Source organism: Castor canadensis, chromosome 3 (assembly GCF_047511655.1).
Source record: "Castor canadensis chromosome 3, mCasCan1.hap1v2, whole genome shotgun sequence".
NCBI lineage: Eukaryota > Metazoa > Chordata > Mammalia > Rodentia > Castoridae > Castor > Castor canadensis.
Window position 1 is genome coordinate 28,583,844 of NC_133388.1, and position 17,334 is coordinate 28,601,177.

At 36.5% G+C, this 17,334-nt stretch overlaps 1 protein-coding gene across 31 annotated transcripts in view; it reads right to left on the reverse strand.

Moving 5' to 3' along the window:
• The window catches only part of Nrxn3 (neurexin 3), a 1,521,272-nt gene that overhangs the window by 764,135 nt on the left and 739,803 nt on the right, over positions 1–17,334 (reverse strand). For all 31 annotated transcript variants that reach the window (XR_012446073.1, XR_012446074.1, XM_074067424.1 and 28 more), the window contains one exon: positions 10,914–11,033. Coding sequence is in view for 29 of the 31 variants with exons in the window: in XM_074067424.1 (XP_073923525.1) it covers positions 10,914–11,033 (120 nt within the window). In the remaining 2 variants the exon portion in view is untranslated. The remainder of the gene's footprint in view (positions 1–10,913; positions 11,034–17,334) is intronic.

The following is a 17,334-nucleotide window of genomic DNA, read 5'->3' on the forward strand; positions in this document are numbered from 1 at the left end:
CTCCAACCACAATCCACTATAAAACTGTTTCAACTGTATGTAAATGTGTCCATGTATACCTGTTTAGAAACTGCAAGGTTTTCTGTGAGAAGGAAAAGGGCAAGGCAGAAGAAAAGTGAAAACACCCTGACATTTCCATTTTTCATCTGAAGAAGAAAATTGCATATTGGAATGTTCATTATGACTTTTGTGTGCTAAATGCATTCCCTCTGGCAAGAAAACACTTAGTCCTGGTAGAATTCCTATTCATTTCATAAAAAGAACACTAGGACCTTTGCACAGCTCAGACTTTGAAAATATGCAAGGCTCAGTTGTTCATCCAGCAAATATATTTTGAATAACTATTATGTGCTTAATACAATACATATTCTAAACAAGGTCATATTAATAATTAATAAAACTATGTTCTTAAAAATATTGCCTTGTACTTTTATGCATTTTCCAGGTTTCCAGTGAATAACTTTATTATTTAAAAAAACTCAGATAATAATAAAAGACATTAGCAATGCAAGGCCTCTTCTTTTCTTTTGTTGACATGTAACAAAATAATGTGTGTGGACCGGTGACTGAAAATCAAAATAAGGAGAATCAATGACTAAAACACTACCTGGCATAGCAACAACTCCACTTTCCCGAAATCTCGAAATTCTTTGTTTGCAAACATTTCCTAATTTCATTTGGCAAAGAGACATGGATCAGGTGGCAAAGATCCACAGGATAAAGGTAGGCACAAAAAAACAACTATAATTCTAAGTAAAGAAAATAATAAGAATGCCTAGTTTCATGAGCCAAATCCATCCTTGCACCCACTGAGCTTAATCAAGTGTTATCAAAGAACTGGTGGGAAAAAGCAATGGGGACCTCATAACAGAAACTCAAATGAAGAAACACTCGAAGGAGACATTTGCAGATATTTAAGTAGCATTGTGCTGCTTCTTACAGCATTTTCTCTGGATGCGGAAGGTTCTTTGACAGTTTAAGAGAGCTATACAGGGAGTTTTCTTGCCACATTTCCATGTGTATATATATTATAACTGAATTGGTACAAAAATGTCATTTTTTTTCTTTCACAAAATCGAAGAACAGGAGGGCAGAACAGGTCCAGGGGGTTTGGTACCAGTGGGAGGGAAAGGATGTAGAAGGGTGAATATGGTACAAACACTGTGTACACATGAATGTAAATGTAAATAAACAATGAGAACTGTTGAAATTATTCCAGGAATGGGGAGCGGGGGGATAAAGGAAAATGATGGAGGAAGTAAATTCAAGTAAGATATATTGTAAGAACTTTTGTAAATATCATAATGCACCCCTAGCACAATAAAAATATACAAGTTTACAAAAAAAAAAAGAAGGCTCTTTGATGGCAGAAGACCTATAACTGAATTGAAGTCTTTTCTAATAAATAAATAGATTGGGTTTTAAAGTATTCCACATTACCAGGCCCATTCTGGGACTGATGTAAAGCCTCAACTCATGCTGAGAATCTGTGGCTCCAAGTATACCATATTATGGGTGCTTTGTCCCCAATCTTCACTTTGCCCTAACCTCTCAGTGTAAAGGTAAAATCAGGTGGACAGAATATGTTGACATCTACTTCAAGCAAGATGGAATAATAGCAACTGATCTACAATTGACCTGATACAACTAGGAAAAGGACAACATATGAAATAATAACTTGTGAGACACCAAATATCAGGCAAAGACAGACAGCAGTTGCTAAAAGAAGACAAAGATGGCAAGCCTAATATTGCCCCCACTCACTGCCTTGAAAGAATTTCTACACCATGGAACAGGAAGGGACACTCCAGGTGGAGCCCAGCCAATGACCCATCCAGTTGAGGAGACACTGAGTCAGGAGAGATGCAGGAGACAAGAATGCAGAGCAGACATGGCTGAATTTGAAAAACATCACACAGAGATAGAGAAAACAGACATGAAAGATCATGTATACATATAAGTAATATAATATGTATATTCAAGAACAGACAAAATAATATATAATGATTCAAATTCAATGATAGTGGCCTTAGAGAGGAAAGGAACTAACTAACTGGAAGGGGCACAGGGGACATTTCTGGGAAGATGAGACTGTCCTTTATGTTAACTGGTGTGTTAGTTACATTGGTATGAACAGTGGTCATAACACAGGTAAGATCTGTACATCTTGCTGAATGCAAGTTTTTAGAGCAATCAAAAAATGTTCTCTTCCTTCCTTAAAAAATGTAAAGGATAGAAATGAGGGAAAGAAACCAAATTATATTTATTTGTCCTATTTTATGAGAGACAAGATAAAATAGTTTACATCTTTTTTGCCTTTAGATATGGAAATAAATGTAGGAAATGATTAGTCCATATTGAAAAATACATTAAAATTGTACCTGCATGTGACTAGCAAGGTAATATAAAAATTATCTTGGTGAACCCATAAGCTCTGAGTAGATTATTACCATCACCATAAATAAGTAACTAGCCAAGTACAGCAGAAATAAATGTGCCATAATTAAGCACAAGCAAGAAAAATGGTCTACAAAGAACAGCAGATTAAAGATGGCTGAAATGAAACAACTCATAATGATCCCTGACAAGCTATAATCCCCGAATTGTGTAGACTATTTCTCCTTGAACCACAGGTTCAAGTACCAATGGGGATCTGTAGAAATTAATGTCTCACCTGGGAGTCTCACTCATTTTCGTGGAGAGTTGTATAACACAAAAGCCACAAGCAATCCTGGATCTGGGTGAATATGATATTGCATGTGTATTAATGTCAGCTGCCAGCAGAGCTTACGGATATTCTAGATACCCTGATGAGGGAAACTATGAGCAAGAGTGGTTCCCACAGACAAGATAAAACCTGCATGTGTGAAGCAGCTTCTGGGAGTGTCTGTACCTTCTTTCTTGCCCTAAAAAGACCTTAGGTTGTAGTGACATCCTCTGACTTCCCTTTGGCTGCCATGAAGATATGTGGAGCCAGGAATACAGAGCAGGTCTAAAGAAATACTGTTGAGTGTTACCCTTGGTGCTGCCTACTCCCCTGGATACTTCTTTTGTACCTTACCTTCTTGCATTGCCTTCTGGATCTCTCTCATTGTGCCTTGCTTTCTGGATCTCTCTCATTGTGGTTCCCAGTGACTCTGCTCAACTTTTCTGACTCTTCTGGACTCAGACCCTGCCTGCCTAGAGGTAACACTTACAAAATGACACTTAATTTAATGGAAATTCATATGTTGTTATTTGAGAAGATCAGTCCAAATGATGACCTTTACTTATGATTAATAAGGTAAAAGGTGAAAAATAGAGCAGCTCCCCAAATAATAATGAATACACTAGAAATTACAGTGTGATTGATGCTAAATTCTGCGGCTAACAACAATATAAATCCCTGCTCATTTGATAAGCCTTCTTTGGAAGATTCCTTGAGGCAGCCAGAAGAGATCTGTAGTCAAGAGCCTACACTTGTGGGCAGAAACACATAACTGAATCTTTGTCCCCTCACCTAGCAGTTTTGTCACTTTGAGCAAACCATTTGACTTGTCCATGCCTCTGTCCTTCTTCTGTGAAACTGGGATTGGAGTATATCTGTTTTCTATGACTATTGTGAGATATGAAAACAAAATGACAGTAAGTTTAGCTTGGCAACTGGCATGTTTAAATGGTTAAAAATTAAAAGATAATTGCATATGATATAGGTATTCAAGGTAAAAAAAGGGATTTGAAATGGAATGGATGGTAACAGGCTTAATAAAAAGTATTCAAAACTTTGAAAAAAGACAAGAGGAATAACGATGGGCCTTTTCAACATCAAAAAAAAAGACTTGTTTAACAGATCTACCCAAGAAATATTTACTTCCATCAAGGATGTACCTGTGTTTGACATTGATATTTACCATTTATCAGGGTCCAGACTTTTCAAGATAACCTATATATTATTGCTCAATAGAGATAAAAAAGTTCAGTAGAAAAGATAACACCAAAAGTTAAGGATTTTCTGAAAACCCTGTGGGATATTCACCAGTTTTGTTTCTAACCTAAATTTGTATTTGAAGAATTTTTAAATGCCTATAAATATCTAGTTCCTCAAATATTCATTTGTCAACTTGTTGTTTACACTTTCCCCATCTTGTTGTCTCCCTTGGTAAGGAGTTAAATAAATTTGACACACATTCATTCTATATTTGTATCAGAGTTGTTTTTAACTTGATGACAATTATGTTTGTAGGAGTCTTTTTTTTAACTTTTTGAGCCATAGTTCTGTGAGGGCTATTAAATGTGCCATGTCCTAAATGTTACAGTTATGGACTCAATTTATCTTCACAATACTCTTACAAGATAGGGTCTATAAATGTCTACATTTTACAGGCATAGATAAATTAATTAATTTGTCCAAGGTAACACAGATATTAAGTGACAGAATCAAGATGTGAACACAGGGCCTTTCTACTCCACACCAGTGGTCTCAGCCACTTATTCACATGACATGTATCAGAACAACTATAAACATGGAACTCTGATGGCCTAGGTCCACAGAGAACGAAAGTATAGTTGGGGAGAAGGGGAAATATTTTAATTGTATAATAACCGAAGCTGTTCTAATTCAAAATGCTTCACCTGAATATTAAGTCAGGAACAAAAGATTCAGAATTTGAAAAGATGATAAAATTAACAATTAACAATCAAGAACCAACTGTAGATCATCCACCATGTGGCTGGCTATGGGGAGTTGCTCGCCTGGAACTAAGCTTCCTAGTTTAATAATTAGCACAGATGTTAAACTTTTATTATTTCTAATAATGTCTAATTAGTTGCAAAGCTAATAAGAATGTGAACATTCATATCAGTCAGATCTGGATTCAGATCCTCCCTGAGCTACTACATGGACCTAACTTTTCTCATTTCACAAAAACAGAAAATTAGTTTTTAAATAGTAGTGTCATATTTCTGAGGGATTTGGGAATATCTCTATAAAAGGGTTTGCGATATCTCTATAAATGTCCTAGTGTAGTCTCAAGAATATGATAAGGATTTGACAAATGTCAAATATTATTACTGCTAACAATAAAAATTACCACCACTCCTAGTTATTTAGTACCTATTACCTTCCTCATTTAAACCACAGATTCAAGATACTAAGTAGATAATTCAATTTCACAGTATTAGAGCCACAAATGGTGTTCAAGTACATTTTATTCTAAAGCCAATTAAATTAATGACTATGCTTTGATACCTTTCATAATTTAATAAGTTATAGACACTAGAAATCAACCCTTTAAAATTTTGGCTTATGATAAAAAAATTTCCAAGAGCAATGTCCACCAATTATTCAATAATAATTAAGATGTGGGGGGATCTTTTAGGCCAACAACCAGAGTACAGCAGTAGAGTTAGTGGGAGAAGCTGGATTTCTCCCCAAGTACTATTCCTGAGAACTATAATGCATATGCCACTAAAGGTTAGGAAACCTATTAATGTTTATTGTATTTTGAATGGTGCATAGCATGCAATGTTAAACCAAATAACTGAAGTGTAAATTTTGAAGATATGTGGTCTTAACCATCTAAACACTTACAATAAAGACTCGAAGGAAGGTGCCCACATGATAAAAGCCCCTGAATCTTCTCTCTGCTTGCTTGCTGGAATGCTGCTTTTCCTCTCCAGCCCTCTCTGCGCTGTATTTGCTTAGCAGGCACTTAGGCATTTTGTAAGACTTCGGTGAATTCTGTCCTTAGAGCAGCTGTGCTTCTTCATGGCATTTTAACCCCAGGAACAATTGCTGTTACTCTGTGTTATGACTCCTCACTATACACCATTCACATTTCTATTGAAACACCTTAATATGTGTCTTGCCCCATTAGACTGTAATGTCTTTGAGAACAGAACTATATGTGATCATAGCTGCAAATAAGAAATGTCTGATGAGTGAATAAATGATAAAGAGTGTTCTAAGCAGCAAACAAAGTAATCTCAAATAGGGGCCTAGTGAATGGACAGGAATAACCTCAAAACAGAGGTGTTATAAGCACATGCACATGGACGTACTATGATAACATAATGCTTAGGCACCTGTATGGAACCAAGAGACAGAATTAATATTCATATATCCGTCCTGTCCTTGTTGAACACAAAATAATGCATACATGGCTTATTTTTTCTGAAGCCTGATTGGGAAATGTGTTTTTAACAGACTTAATCAATACAGCAACTTACATTAAAAAAATAAATAAACCCACCAAATAAATAAAAAGCAAAAGGCCAATCAATAACCAACAGCACAGCTTAACAGCCACTCCAGCAGAAAGCTATCTGAAAAGGTGCTTCACACTCCACTATCTTGCACGACCCACAGCTGCTCACTATTGATTTGTTGCAAGCAAAGAGCATCTATTATGACAAGCCACTGTGAACCTAGCAATTTCTCCAACAAGCAGCCTACAACATATGACTAGCAAAATTAGGAGAGCTGCCTGCTAAGGATGGCTGAGTCCCCACATTTATTCCCTCTCTTCATCCACAAAGCCAGTATAAACACCTTATTCTTAAACTCAGGTGCCTGTGTGCACTTTAGGATTCAATATTCCACATGTACTTCTCTAGCACAATCATGAGTTACCCAAATTGTATATAACACAAAACAGTTGTCATGAATGTGGTAAAAGGTAATGATGCTGGTAAGGATAGCTACAAGATGCTCAAAACCACTATTTGGGGGCTGGGCATGGGGATATATGCCTTTAATCCCAACTATTCAGAAGGTGGAAATAGAAGAATCCTAGGCAAAGAAGGTAAGCTAGGTTAAAAAGCATGAGGCCCTACAGGAGCTAAAAGCAGAAAGGACTGGGGGTGTGGCTCAAGTAATAGAGTGCTTGTCTAACCAGGATGGGCCCTGAGATCAATCCCCAGTACTGCCAAAAATAAATAAATAAATAAATAAAAATAACCACCTGTTTTGCATATGTGTGAACACATGAAAGACAGATAGATTTTGTACAATGTTTTTCAAGCTGTGGAGGAGACAGGAACTGAACACCAGGCTGCCAACGGGAGTGGCACTGTCACACAATACAGAAAAGGAATTCTGGATTTGCCTGCTAGTGTAATGGCTACAACATATTGGGATTTCCCAGGATCAGTCCTTATTTAAAATACCAAAGGTTCCATTTCTTCTACTGTTCTTTATGCGTAGCCCAACACATGTATCAGCAGATGGGCCTCAGGTAGAGCTCACTACTTGATTATGAGAAGTCAGTCCCCTTTGGTTTGAATTTTTCAGAAGAAGTAAAGATTATCTTTGGAGATGCTACTTATGTGTCCTTCCATAGATCTTATTGGATCCCACATTAACTCAAAATTGCTTCTTGGATGTCTAGGTCTATGGTAGTATCAAAACATCCCTAAAAGTCATCCCAATAGAGAAGAACTTCCTCTTCATGATTCTATCCTTACATAACCTGGCAAAAAGGTCATATCTAAAACTATGTCAAGCAATCAGTAGATCAATTATACCTGCTTTCTAAGGAGATGTTTTTTGTTTACTGTCCCATAAAAAGGAGTCATTCTTATAGAAGGTAGTCAACTCCAGAGAATATGTATCAGACCTTCACAATCATGGTATCTTTACAAGTGAATCCACCCTACAGCATCCGCCAAGCAAGCTAATATAAAGAATGCAAAATAAAGTGAAAACCATCCAGGCTTGGACTACTCAGGCTAAACGAGATGAAGTTTTAAAATGCACACTTTACTCCTAAAGGCAACATCTATGTGACAACCTCTTAAATTTACCTTACTTGGTAAAAAGGCAAGAAAAAAATAAAGGTCTTGAGTGTCAAAACTAGTGCTAGAAGTGAGGAAGACCCTGCCACGCACACTCTCTTTTAGAACCTTGCAAGTCACACCCAGATATAAACTATTTTGTATATGATGGACAAAATACCTGTGGTGAAAAATATAAAGCCAGTCATTAACCTGTTGAATGAGTTTTTGTTCTTGGATGCATAGTAACAAATTGATATGTTTTCATTTCCATTAATTGAACACCAACCTCCTTCAGAAATTACTCAAATCTGTCATTTGACAAATTCAAACATTTTCTCCTCAAAAAGTTCATTGACATTAGATTTCACCTCTACCCAGTTCACATGGCATTATGATAACATCTCAAGCAATATAACTTATTTTAGATGTATGGAACAGTCTACAGAATATTTTTCTCTGGAGAATTGTCAGATTTCACAGATGGCGTTCCACTTACAATGTCTTGACATATTTGTGCTCTTTAGGTCAAAGGCAGGCCACTTGTGGCAGGCAGGTTACCAAAGAAAGTATTAATGGCCTCTATACCCTTCTGCAGAAGAGTCAATCCCTGATCTTCTCTAGATCCTTCTCCTCCCCCCTCATTCTTTTCCATTAACTTAGTTCATCCCCTCTTTCTATATTTGCATTTCCCCCCCCCGCCCATGTTTTTGCCTAATCTAAGCACAAGCCTGTTCAACTGTACTATAACAGTGAAGGTTAACAGCTCCTTCAACAGACTACACCACTAGGAACATATTAACATTGCTTAATGAATGGAATATCAGACAAGTAACTTCATATTGAAGTAGCAAATTATAACTCTAAGGGTCAAGATTGATATAGAAAATAATTGTCTATGATGTAAAATTGTGGCGATAGTTTTCTAGGTGGAACAAACTGGCCCTTATAATAGTTCCTAAAGAGATGTTCCCCCAAATAACATAAATATGATCTTTGCATATAGGAACTGTCATTGTAACACTTTTAAGAAACCTACCATTTAAATATATATGGTTGAGTTTCACTAGAAGTCTCATCCAGTATATCTGATTTCTATCTGTCACATTCTGCAGTTAAAGTGAACTTGCTTCATTTCCATATCATCATTCAATAACAGAAGCCCTAGTATACTCTCCAAGTGATGACAGACAAGCAGATTCTGTTAGCAATTTGGGTCCCTAGCCCTTCTGCAAACGAAGACTAAACTGCATTGTTTACAGAATAAAGTCCAAAATGCATTACCCTAAACCTGGCTATCATAGAAACCTTTTTTGAAGCATAACAAACTAGTATCACAATGGAAGGCTGACATTTTCTTAATCCTAGTATTAGTTCTTCATTATATACCAACAAATTGCCCTAGTGAGGTATGCAATAATCCATATTCTGGACTGAGACACAACCTGCACCTGACAAAATCAAACAATCATAGAAAGCTGGAAAGAATCCTGGTTGAGTTTTACCAGAAAATACCTGTCCCTGAATGACAGAGTAGAGCTTGTCAATGTTAGAAAAAGACATACATACCTTCTGAAGATTGTGCATATTCACCACTGTTAGAGTGACTTACCTTTCTGTCTTTCTGTATGCAGGGTCTCTTCCTGACTGTGTTTTTGCCTGCTGTGGGATGTATGTGTGGTAAGGAATAAGCATATGAGAATAAAGAAGCATTATGCCACCAGTTAGAGGGGGAGAAAAAGTCTTCCTAGTGATCCTATCAGACAAATTTGGAGGGAATATAGCACAGTTCCCCAGGTACCCTGGATTGGTCCTGATTCAGAGCAGAATACTGTTTCCAGATCATAAATATGGAAACAGGGTTTTCTACAACATCAAAATACTTGGCAAGAGCAATGTGATACAAACCCTTCTGCAGACATCATATCATTTGCATGATAGGTATAAAGGCATATGCTTATATTTAGATGAATGTGCATCATACAATTCCTGTCTCAATTGCCATATTCACTATTTATTTCTTCTTAATGTATCTTCAGAGATGAAAGAGCATATGGATCAAATAGCTACTGAGAAAAGTGGAAATGAGAACTACAAGGGACACCTATACATATGATAAAAGCTGAGAAACAAGGAATTAAGTAAAACTAAACAGACATGAGGGTCATAGAACTACACTTGGCACCTGCTCCCATGTAGACATGTCATCATGTGACTTTACTACTTGCTCCAACAGCATCATGCTCTTGTTTAAAAAGCAACAGTTCAAATGAGTCTAGACTGTAAATCAAGTTTCTACCATAAAGGCAGTGTTTAGAAAATCAGAAGATCAGCAGGACCCACCAAGTGTGTGTTGTTTTTAAAATGAATTTCAAGTGTTTGCTTGTCTTTAAAATGGCCATGTTAGGAAAATAACATGAGAAGGAAGTGGAGAGACAGGTTGTAGATGCTCACAACATTGAAGGACCTCTACCATCAGGACTAGAATCACCTCCATGAAAGCAGTCCTCTCTTAGAACTAAGTCATTTGATGCATCAGTAGTAGACAAAAATAATGATCACAAAATTCTCTTCAAATATGAGCCAAATACACAGATGCAGCCAAAGGATATACTCACAAAATAAAAATATGTATATAAACAGGATAGCTGTGTGTACAAAATTTACCCAGTGTGAATCTTTGCCTTATACATGAAAGACCCTAAGAGTGCCACAAAAATTTCTAATTGAAAAAAAGTAATAAAGTTTGGAAGGAATAAGATGTTCTCTAAACTCAAACTTTTTGAGAAAATAGCTGCATTCCTTAAATATCCTTGAAATTCTAGGCAATATAAATGAAGAGTCTCAAAACTGTTATCCAGATGAATTAACTAATGGAGAACTAAACTCCTTACATAAAAATATGCCTCAAGTACTGTCTTTGTTTTGCAGTCACAGATAATTCAATTTAAAGAAAAGGGTAAGAAAATGGGAGAACATCTAGTATTATTGAGCAAGAAACATCTCTTTGCTTGTCCCATACAAGCGGTAGTCATTTATTTTCCAGCTTTCTGGAAGAATTACTTATGAATCCTTCAGAAGAATCATTTTTAACCTATTGTCCCTTAAGGTTTCTTTAAACTTCTTGGAAAAAATTCCAAGTATGAAAAGATTGTACTTACGATCATTGCACTGGTTTCCAGAATATGACGTCATGGAGCAGTCACAGGTAAAGCCCTCCCACTGCTGCATGCAAACACCCTGGTTGGCACATGAGTCTTCCTGGCAGGTAGTACTGGGTCCTAATAATGCACAAGAAGAAGGGGAATGAAGGAGAAAGAGAAAAAAATGTCCCAAATTAGTCAGATTCAAAGAAATCAACTGATTTTTCCATTCTCATGCCCCCAAACATTCAAAAACACAACCACCAAAAATGTCAACTCAATACATGCAACAAGATTTCAATATATACAAAAGATGACAGAAATACATATTTAGACACAAACTCGCAACAATTACACACAGAAGGGAGAGGGCTGAACACATTGTTCTCCTTTAGGCAGACTTTCAGAAGGGCTTCATCTCTACCATTCAACTAGAAAGTTGTCATGTGAAGCACAGTCTTTGTTAATGTGTAACACTGAAGTAGAAAACTGTGTTCTTATGATTTTAATGAAATAAGGTACCAACTTAAAGTCCCTAAGTCTACTTTGTGACGTTAAAAAGATGTCTTCTGATAATGAGAAGGAGGGGAGGGAGGAGGGAGAGAAAGAGCCCAACATGTATTATGGTTTGTGGGTGATAAGCACTGAGTACTAAGCAATTTATCTACATTACCTTATTAATCTCCCCAGCAACTCTAACAGTAATTATTGCTTCCATTTCACACATTTAAAATACTGAGTTCAGAGAGGTAAATAAATTCACCCAAGGCCACACATTTATTCAAGAATATTGGTATCTGTCTCAAGGAGACTAACTTTGAGATCATGCTCTTAAATACACCAGTGTTTCTCAAAGTGAATTCCTCAGAGCAACATCACTTGGGAATTTGTTAGAAATGCAAACTCTGGAGCTCCATCTCAGACCTGTTGAATTATAAAGTTTGTGGGGGAGTTTTTATCAGCTTCCAGGAAATTCTCACACGGCCTAAAGTTTGAGAACTATTGCACTGCACCTTGCTGCTCCTTAGGTATTTTAGAAGTATGTCCTCTTAAATATTATAGGAAGAAAATGTTAGATATTATACTATTTTTCATTCCATCAATTCTTTATTATTAATATTTTGCACGTCTTTCATACAATCATAATACATAAATATAATAGCACATGTATATAATTTACATATGAATATACCTATTTGGGAAAAAAATTACAAAATCTTTAATAGGAGTAGAAAATCAAAAAAATGTTTGGCCTTATGGATAGCCTCCTCTTTTCAACCATTCTCTCTATTTTTCACCTAAACCTTGGGGTTAAAAATAAACCTATACCTTTTGAAATATCTTAATATTCAGTATAACTCCACTGATTTTTCAGAGAACCTCTGCAAAGGAAGTGAGCCCTTTTGGTTCATGAAATTTATTAGTCAGGAACCAATGCATTAAAGTACTTGGCAGAGTAAAAAAAAAAAAAGAAGAAGTATCTATTCCAATTACTGCAAATTTTGCAATTTCCAAGCTTAACTTTACTCAGGCACAGAATATTAAAACGTAAGCATGCAGGATCCTAAGGACCTGTTCCAGAGAGATACAGGTCGACAAAAGGTTCACCTTCTTGGTGGGCAAGATATTTTGTATTTATTCATGATGGGTGGAAACAATACAGGTCATCACTCACAAGACAAAGCTATTAGGATATGACATAAGAAAGCTCGAGACAATTACTAACACTGGGGGAATGGCACTGCTGCTGGATTTCTGCAAATCCTATTTACCATGTGTTTCCCCCATGTAGAGATGAAAGGAGGTACGTGGGCATGTTCTCAGTAGGTCTTAAACTTGAGCAGTGTGTCATACAAGTTTCATTAACAATGGCAAATCAGGACAGCTTTTTTCAAAGGATAAAAGCTTCTGAGAAGTCCACAGGGCTCCCTGACCAAACAGCTCTCACCAGACAATGCACTCACAATTTAATTGTACTCAAGAATCAGAAACACATGGAAGGCTTTCCCTTGAAAGGCAAAAACTTTGAAAAAAAAACCACAGTAATTCTTTGCAAGTTGATTGAATCTGAAGACAAAGACTTTCCCATGCCTTTTCCTTCCCTCTAACTGCCATATTTTAACCATTTTCTAAGGACCAGCCTCAACACCTCCCCCAGATGAAACATTCTCCAATAACTTCAAACAATAATTTTCCCGTTTTAGTGGCCACATCACTTATTATTCACACCATTAATTTTTGCATATGATAATATTCAAATTAGCATTTTATTGCACATTGCATCATCCTCTGCAATGTAATCCTCTAATTGGTTTGTGATTTTACTATTTATGAATGCTGCTTGCTATTAGAAATTATGTTATATGTTTTGGTTCGTCCTTTCTGCCCTAGGACTACTGTGCAGGTTCAGAGAAAGTGATTCAGCAAACACGAGGTTGATCTGAATTGTAGCCATCTCTGATTTGCCTTTGTCTCTTATTTCCAAACCCGGGTGTAGGAGCATATCTATGCTCTTTTCTGCAAAGTGAACAGAAATAATTCTTTCTTGTTTGTCAGGAATCAAATACAGAGGGAATTACAGGTTATTTCCAAATTTCTCTTCATGCATTAATGGGTGAACACCATATAGACTCAGATAACCATGAAACATTGATCATACTATAACCATCTAAGGATAAGTTTTCCATTGAAGACCAACAGAACCTTCAGTGACTTCTCATCAGTTTGGGACTAAATGTGGATCTCGTTTCAACATTCCAGTCATAGGGCCTCCAGGCCTCCAGTCCTCCCTTCTGCTCCAGCCCCCTTTCCTACCACCTGCCCTCAGCATTCCCTTCTTCTTTCAATTCCTCTCTAATACAGTGACACTCAGAGTGTTGTCCCAAGACAGCAGCAGCTGCATCACCTGGAGCTTATGAGAAAAGCACACCTTCAGGCTCCACCCAGACCTACAGTCTGGATATGGGGTTACTAATCTGAGTTGTAACAAATTCTCCTGATGGTCCTGACACCTGCTCACTTCTGCTGTATGATCCACTGCTCACACTCCCAGCCTATCCCAGTCCACAAGTTCTTTTGCTCTTGCTGAACTCATGGCCTATAATACTCTCATTCAGAGATGACTGGCTTATTCTTCAAATTTGAGCTCAAAAGTAGCTTTCTCCATTTACCCCCTTTTCATTTACTCTTTATAGTGTCTTCCTGCTTAACTCCTAACAGTTGATGATTTGTAATTAAATTGTTAAGCTTTTTGCTAATTATAATAATTTTATTAATTATAATAATTGTTAATATATATTTATATATTTGGTGTCCGGGATTTGAACTCAGGGCATTGCACTTGCTAGGCAAGCACTCTACCACTCGAACAATGCCTCAAGCCCTTTTGCTTTAGCTAGTTTTTCCAAGAGGGTCTCATGTTTTTGCCTGGAAATCACATTGAACAGCAACCCTACCTATGTTTCCCACATAGCTGGGACTACGGGTGTGAATAACCACCAGTTTGTTTGTTGAGATGTGTCTTGCTAATTTTTTGCCTGGACTGCCCTCAAACCATGACCTTCTGGATCTCTGGCTCCCAAGTAGCTGGAATTTCAAGTGTGCACCATCCTACCCAGCCCTAATTGTAAATATTTATGAGGTACATTGTGATATCTTTATATATGTGGATTTTTTTATATATGTGATGTTTTTATTTGTATGAAATGCTTTACTTAGGCTAACTTTAAAAAAAGCCCTAAAACAAAAAATTTAAAGAAACAAAAAATTTTAACATCCACTGATTTAGAAATTTAGAAATATACATTTTACAATGTCTTATGCATTATAATTTATTATATTTACTATTCTGCACAATAGATCATTAAAGCTTAGCCCTTTCATCTAAGTGAAACCGAGCACCATTTGATAAGCATCTTCCTTTTCCTCATCTATCCCCTCTCTCTGCAACTCATTCTACCCCATACCTCTCCAAGTTCATTTTTCTTTCTTTTTTGGGGGATTCTACATAAGTGAATTTGTATGGGTATTTGTCTTTCTGTCTGGCTGATATTATTTAGCATAATGTCCCCAGGTACATCCATGTTGTCACAAATATAGAGTCTCCAACTTTTAAAAGGCTGAATATTGTTCCACTGTGTGTATGTACCATATTTTTTAATCCATTCATCCGATGATCACACTTAGGTTGCTTCCATATCTTGACTATTGTGAATAATGCTGCAGTGAACATGGAAGTACAGATGTCTCTTTGACATATTGACTTCAATTCCAATGTATATATACCCAGAGGTGGGATTGTTAGATTACATGACACCTCTCTTTTCTAAGGACTCTCCATACTGTTTTCCATACTGGCTGTATTAGTTTACATTCCCACCAATACACCAAGTTTCTCTCTTCTCTGCTCTACTGCCAAACACTTCTTATGTTTACCTTCAGGTTCATAGCCATTCTGACAGGCGTGAGATAGTATCTCATTGTGGTTTAATTTGCATTACCCTGATGACTAGTGTTGATAAACTTTTTTTCATATACATGTTAGCCATTTGTTTTCTTTTGAGAACTATTTAGGATTTTTGCTCATTTTTCACTGGGTTATAGTTGTTTCCTTGTTGAGTTGAGTTTCTCATATGTTTTGGATACTTGCTTTTTATCAGATACATGACTAGAAAATGTTTTCACTCATCCATGGATTGTCTCTCCATTCTATTAATTGTCTGTTCTGTGATGCAGAAGCTCTTAAGTTGGTGCAATACTGGGTATTTATTTTTACTTTCCTTAGCTGAGTTTTGCAGGTCATATGCAAAAAACAATGTTTGCCCAGAAAAATTTGGAGCATTTTCCCTTTGTTTTCTTCCAGTAGTTTTATAGTTCCAGGTCTTATATTTAATTCATTAGTCCATTTTGAGTTGATTTTTATATACAGTGTGAGATAAGAGCAACTTTATTCAGCTTCCCAACACTATTGTCAGCTTCCCAACACTATTTATTAAAAAGACTGTCATTTCTTCACTGTATGTTCTTGGTACTTTGTCAAAAATTAATTGACCATAAATGCATAGGCTTATTTCTGGACTCTCTATCCTGTTCCTTTAATCAATGTGTCTGTTTTATTACAATACCATTAGTTTCTTTATTGTCTGTTACATCATAATGGAATGCAAGCCCCTTGAAGGATAAAGTTCTGTTTGTCTTATTCACCTTTAGATCTCTAATTTCTCATATAGTATTTGCTATGCACTGAGGACTCAGAAATATTATTGAATGAATGAAAGAACAAAGGAATGTAAGAAAGGAAGGGAGGAAGGGAAGAAGGGAAGAAGGGAGGAAGGGAGAAAGGGAGGAAGGGAGGAAGGGAAGGAGGGAGGGAAGGGAAAGAAGGGAAAAGGGAAAAAAATTCCTTTAGGACTTAAAGCAAAGTGGCTTTCCTAACTAACGATTTACCCATAGAATTTAACAATAGCAGCTAGTATAAGCAGTCTTTTGCTTGAAATCAAGCATTTTTAAAAATGGAATGAGGTGGTGATATTTAATTGACCCTGTTTCCTCCTCTGATTTAACAAACCAGCCACATTTAATCTTGCCAGATGTGGAGACAGGATTCCTTTGTGTCTCTAAGCCTAGGTACAGTGTGTAATAACTGTGTGTTGAATGAATGAGAGTTTGGGTTATATGTTAGACCTCTTTCTAGATGATATTTTACTTCTCCTTATTTAAGTTTGTGACAACAGAATAATAATTTACAACTCATGCTAATCACTAGACTGTTCTATAAAAGGGAAAGTTAAGATACCCCAATGCATCTTATTTTGAAATCTATATTTACATTTGGTAAACAATTTATAATATGCATGGAGATCAAACACTTCTTTTTATAGTTGCCACCATTCTTCCATTGGATGGGAACTTTCAGATTATTTTTGCTTTATATGGAGTGCCAAAATGAAAGTCCCCAGGCTAAGATCTGGAAATTCAAAATGCATGCAGTCATTACCCTGAAGAACAGTGAAGTTAAGGAGGATGTGCAATTGTCTAATTTTTACCTACTGAATCTGGTCCATGGGAGCTTCAAGAACCTTGGATCATGTCACATTGCAGATCAAATCCTGCCCTCTTCTCCCTCCCTTCTATTTATGCTATAATATGTAGTGAACCTTTTTGGAAAGTTAAGAAATGTCTAAAATTAACAGAATTATCACAAGGGGATACATATTTTGAAACTGAATATTTTTGTAAAGAGTTCTTATACTTCAAAGCATTAATCCCATGTATATTCTTTTCATTAATTTTAATACACATCAGAATGTATTTGAATCTTCATAGAAGAGGTGAAGAGAAAAACATGACATACAATCAAATGACTAGAGAGAGGCCTTATTAGTTGATGTCCTCCTGAGAAACAGAGACACTCCTACCAGTTACCTACATGGCATATAAC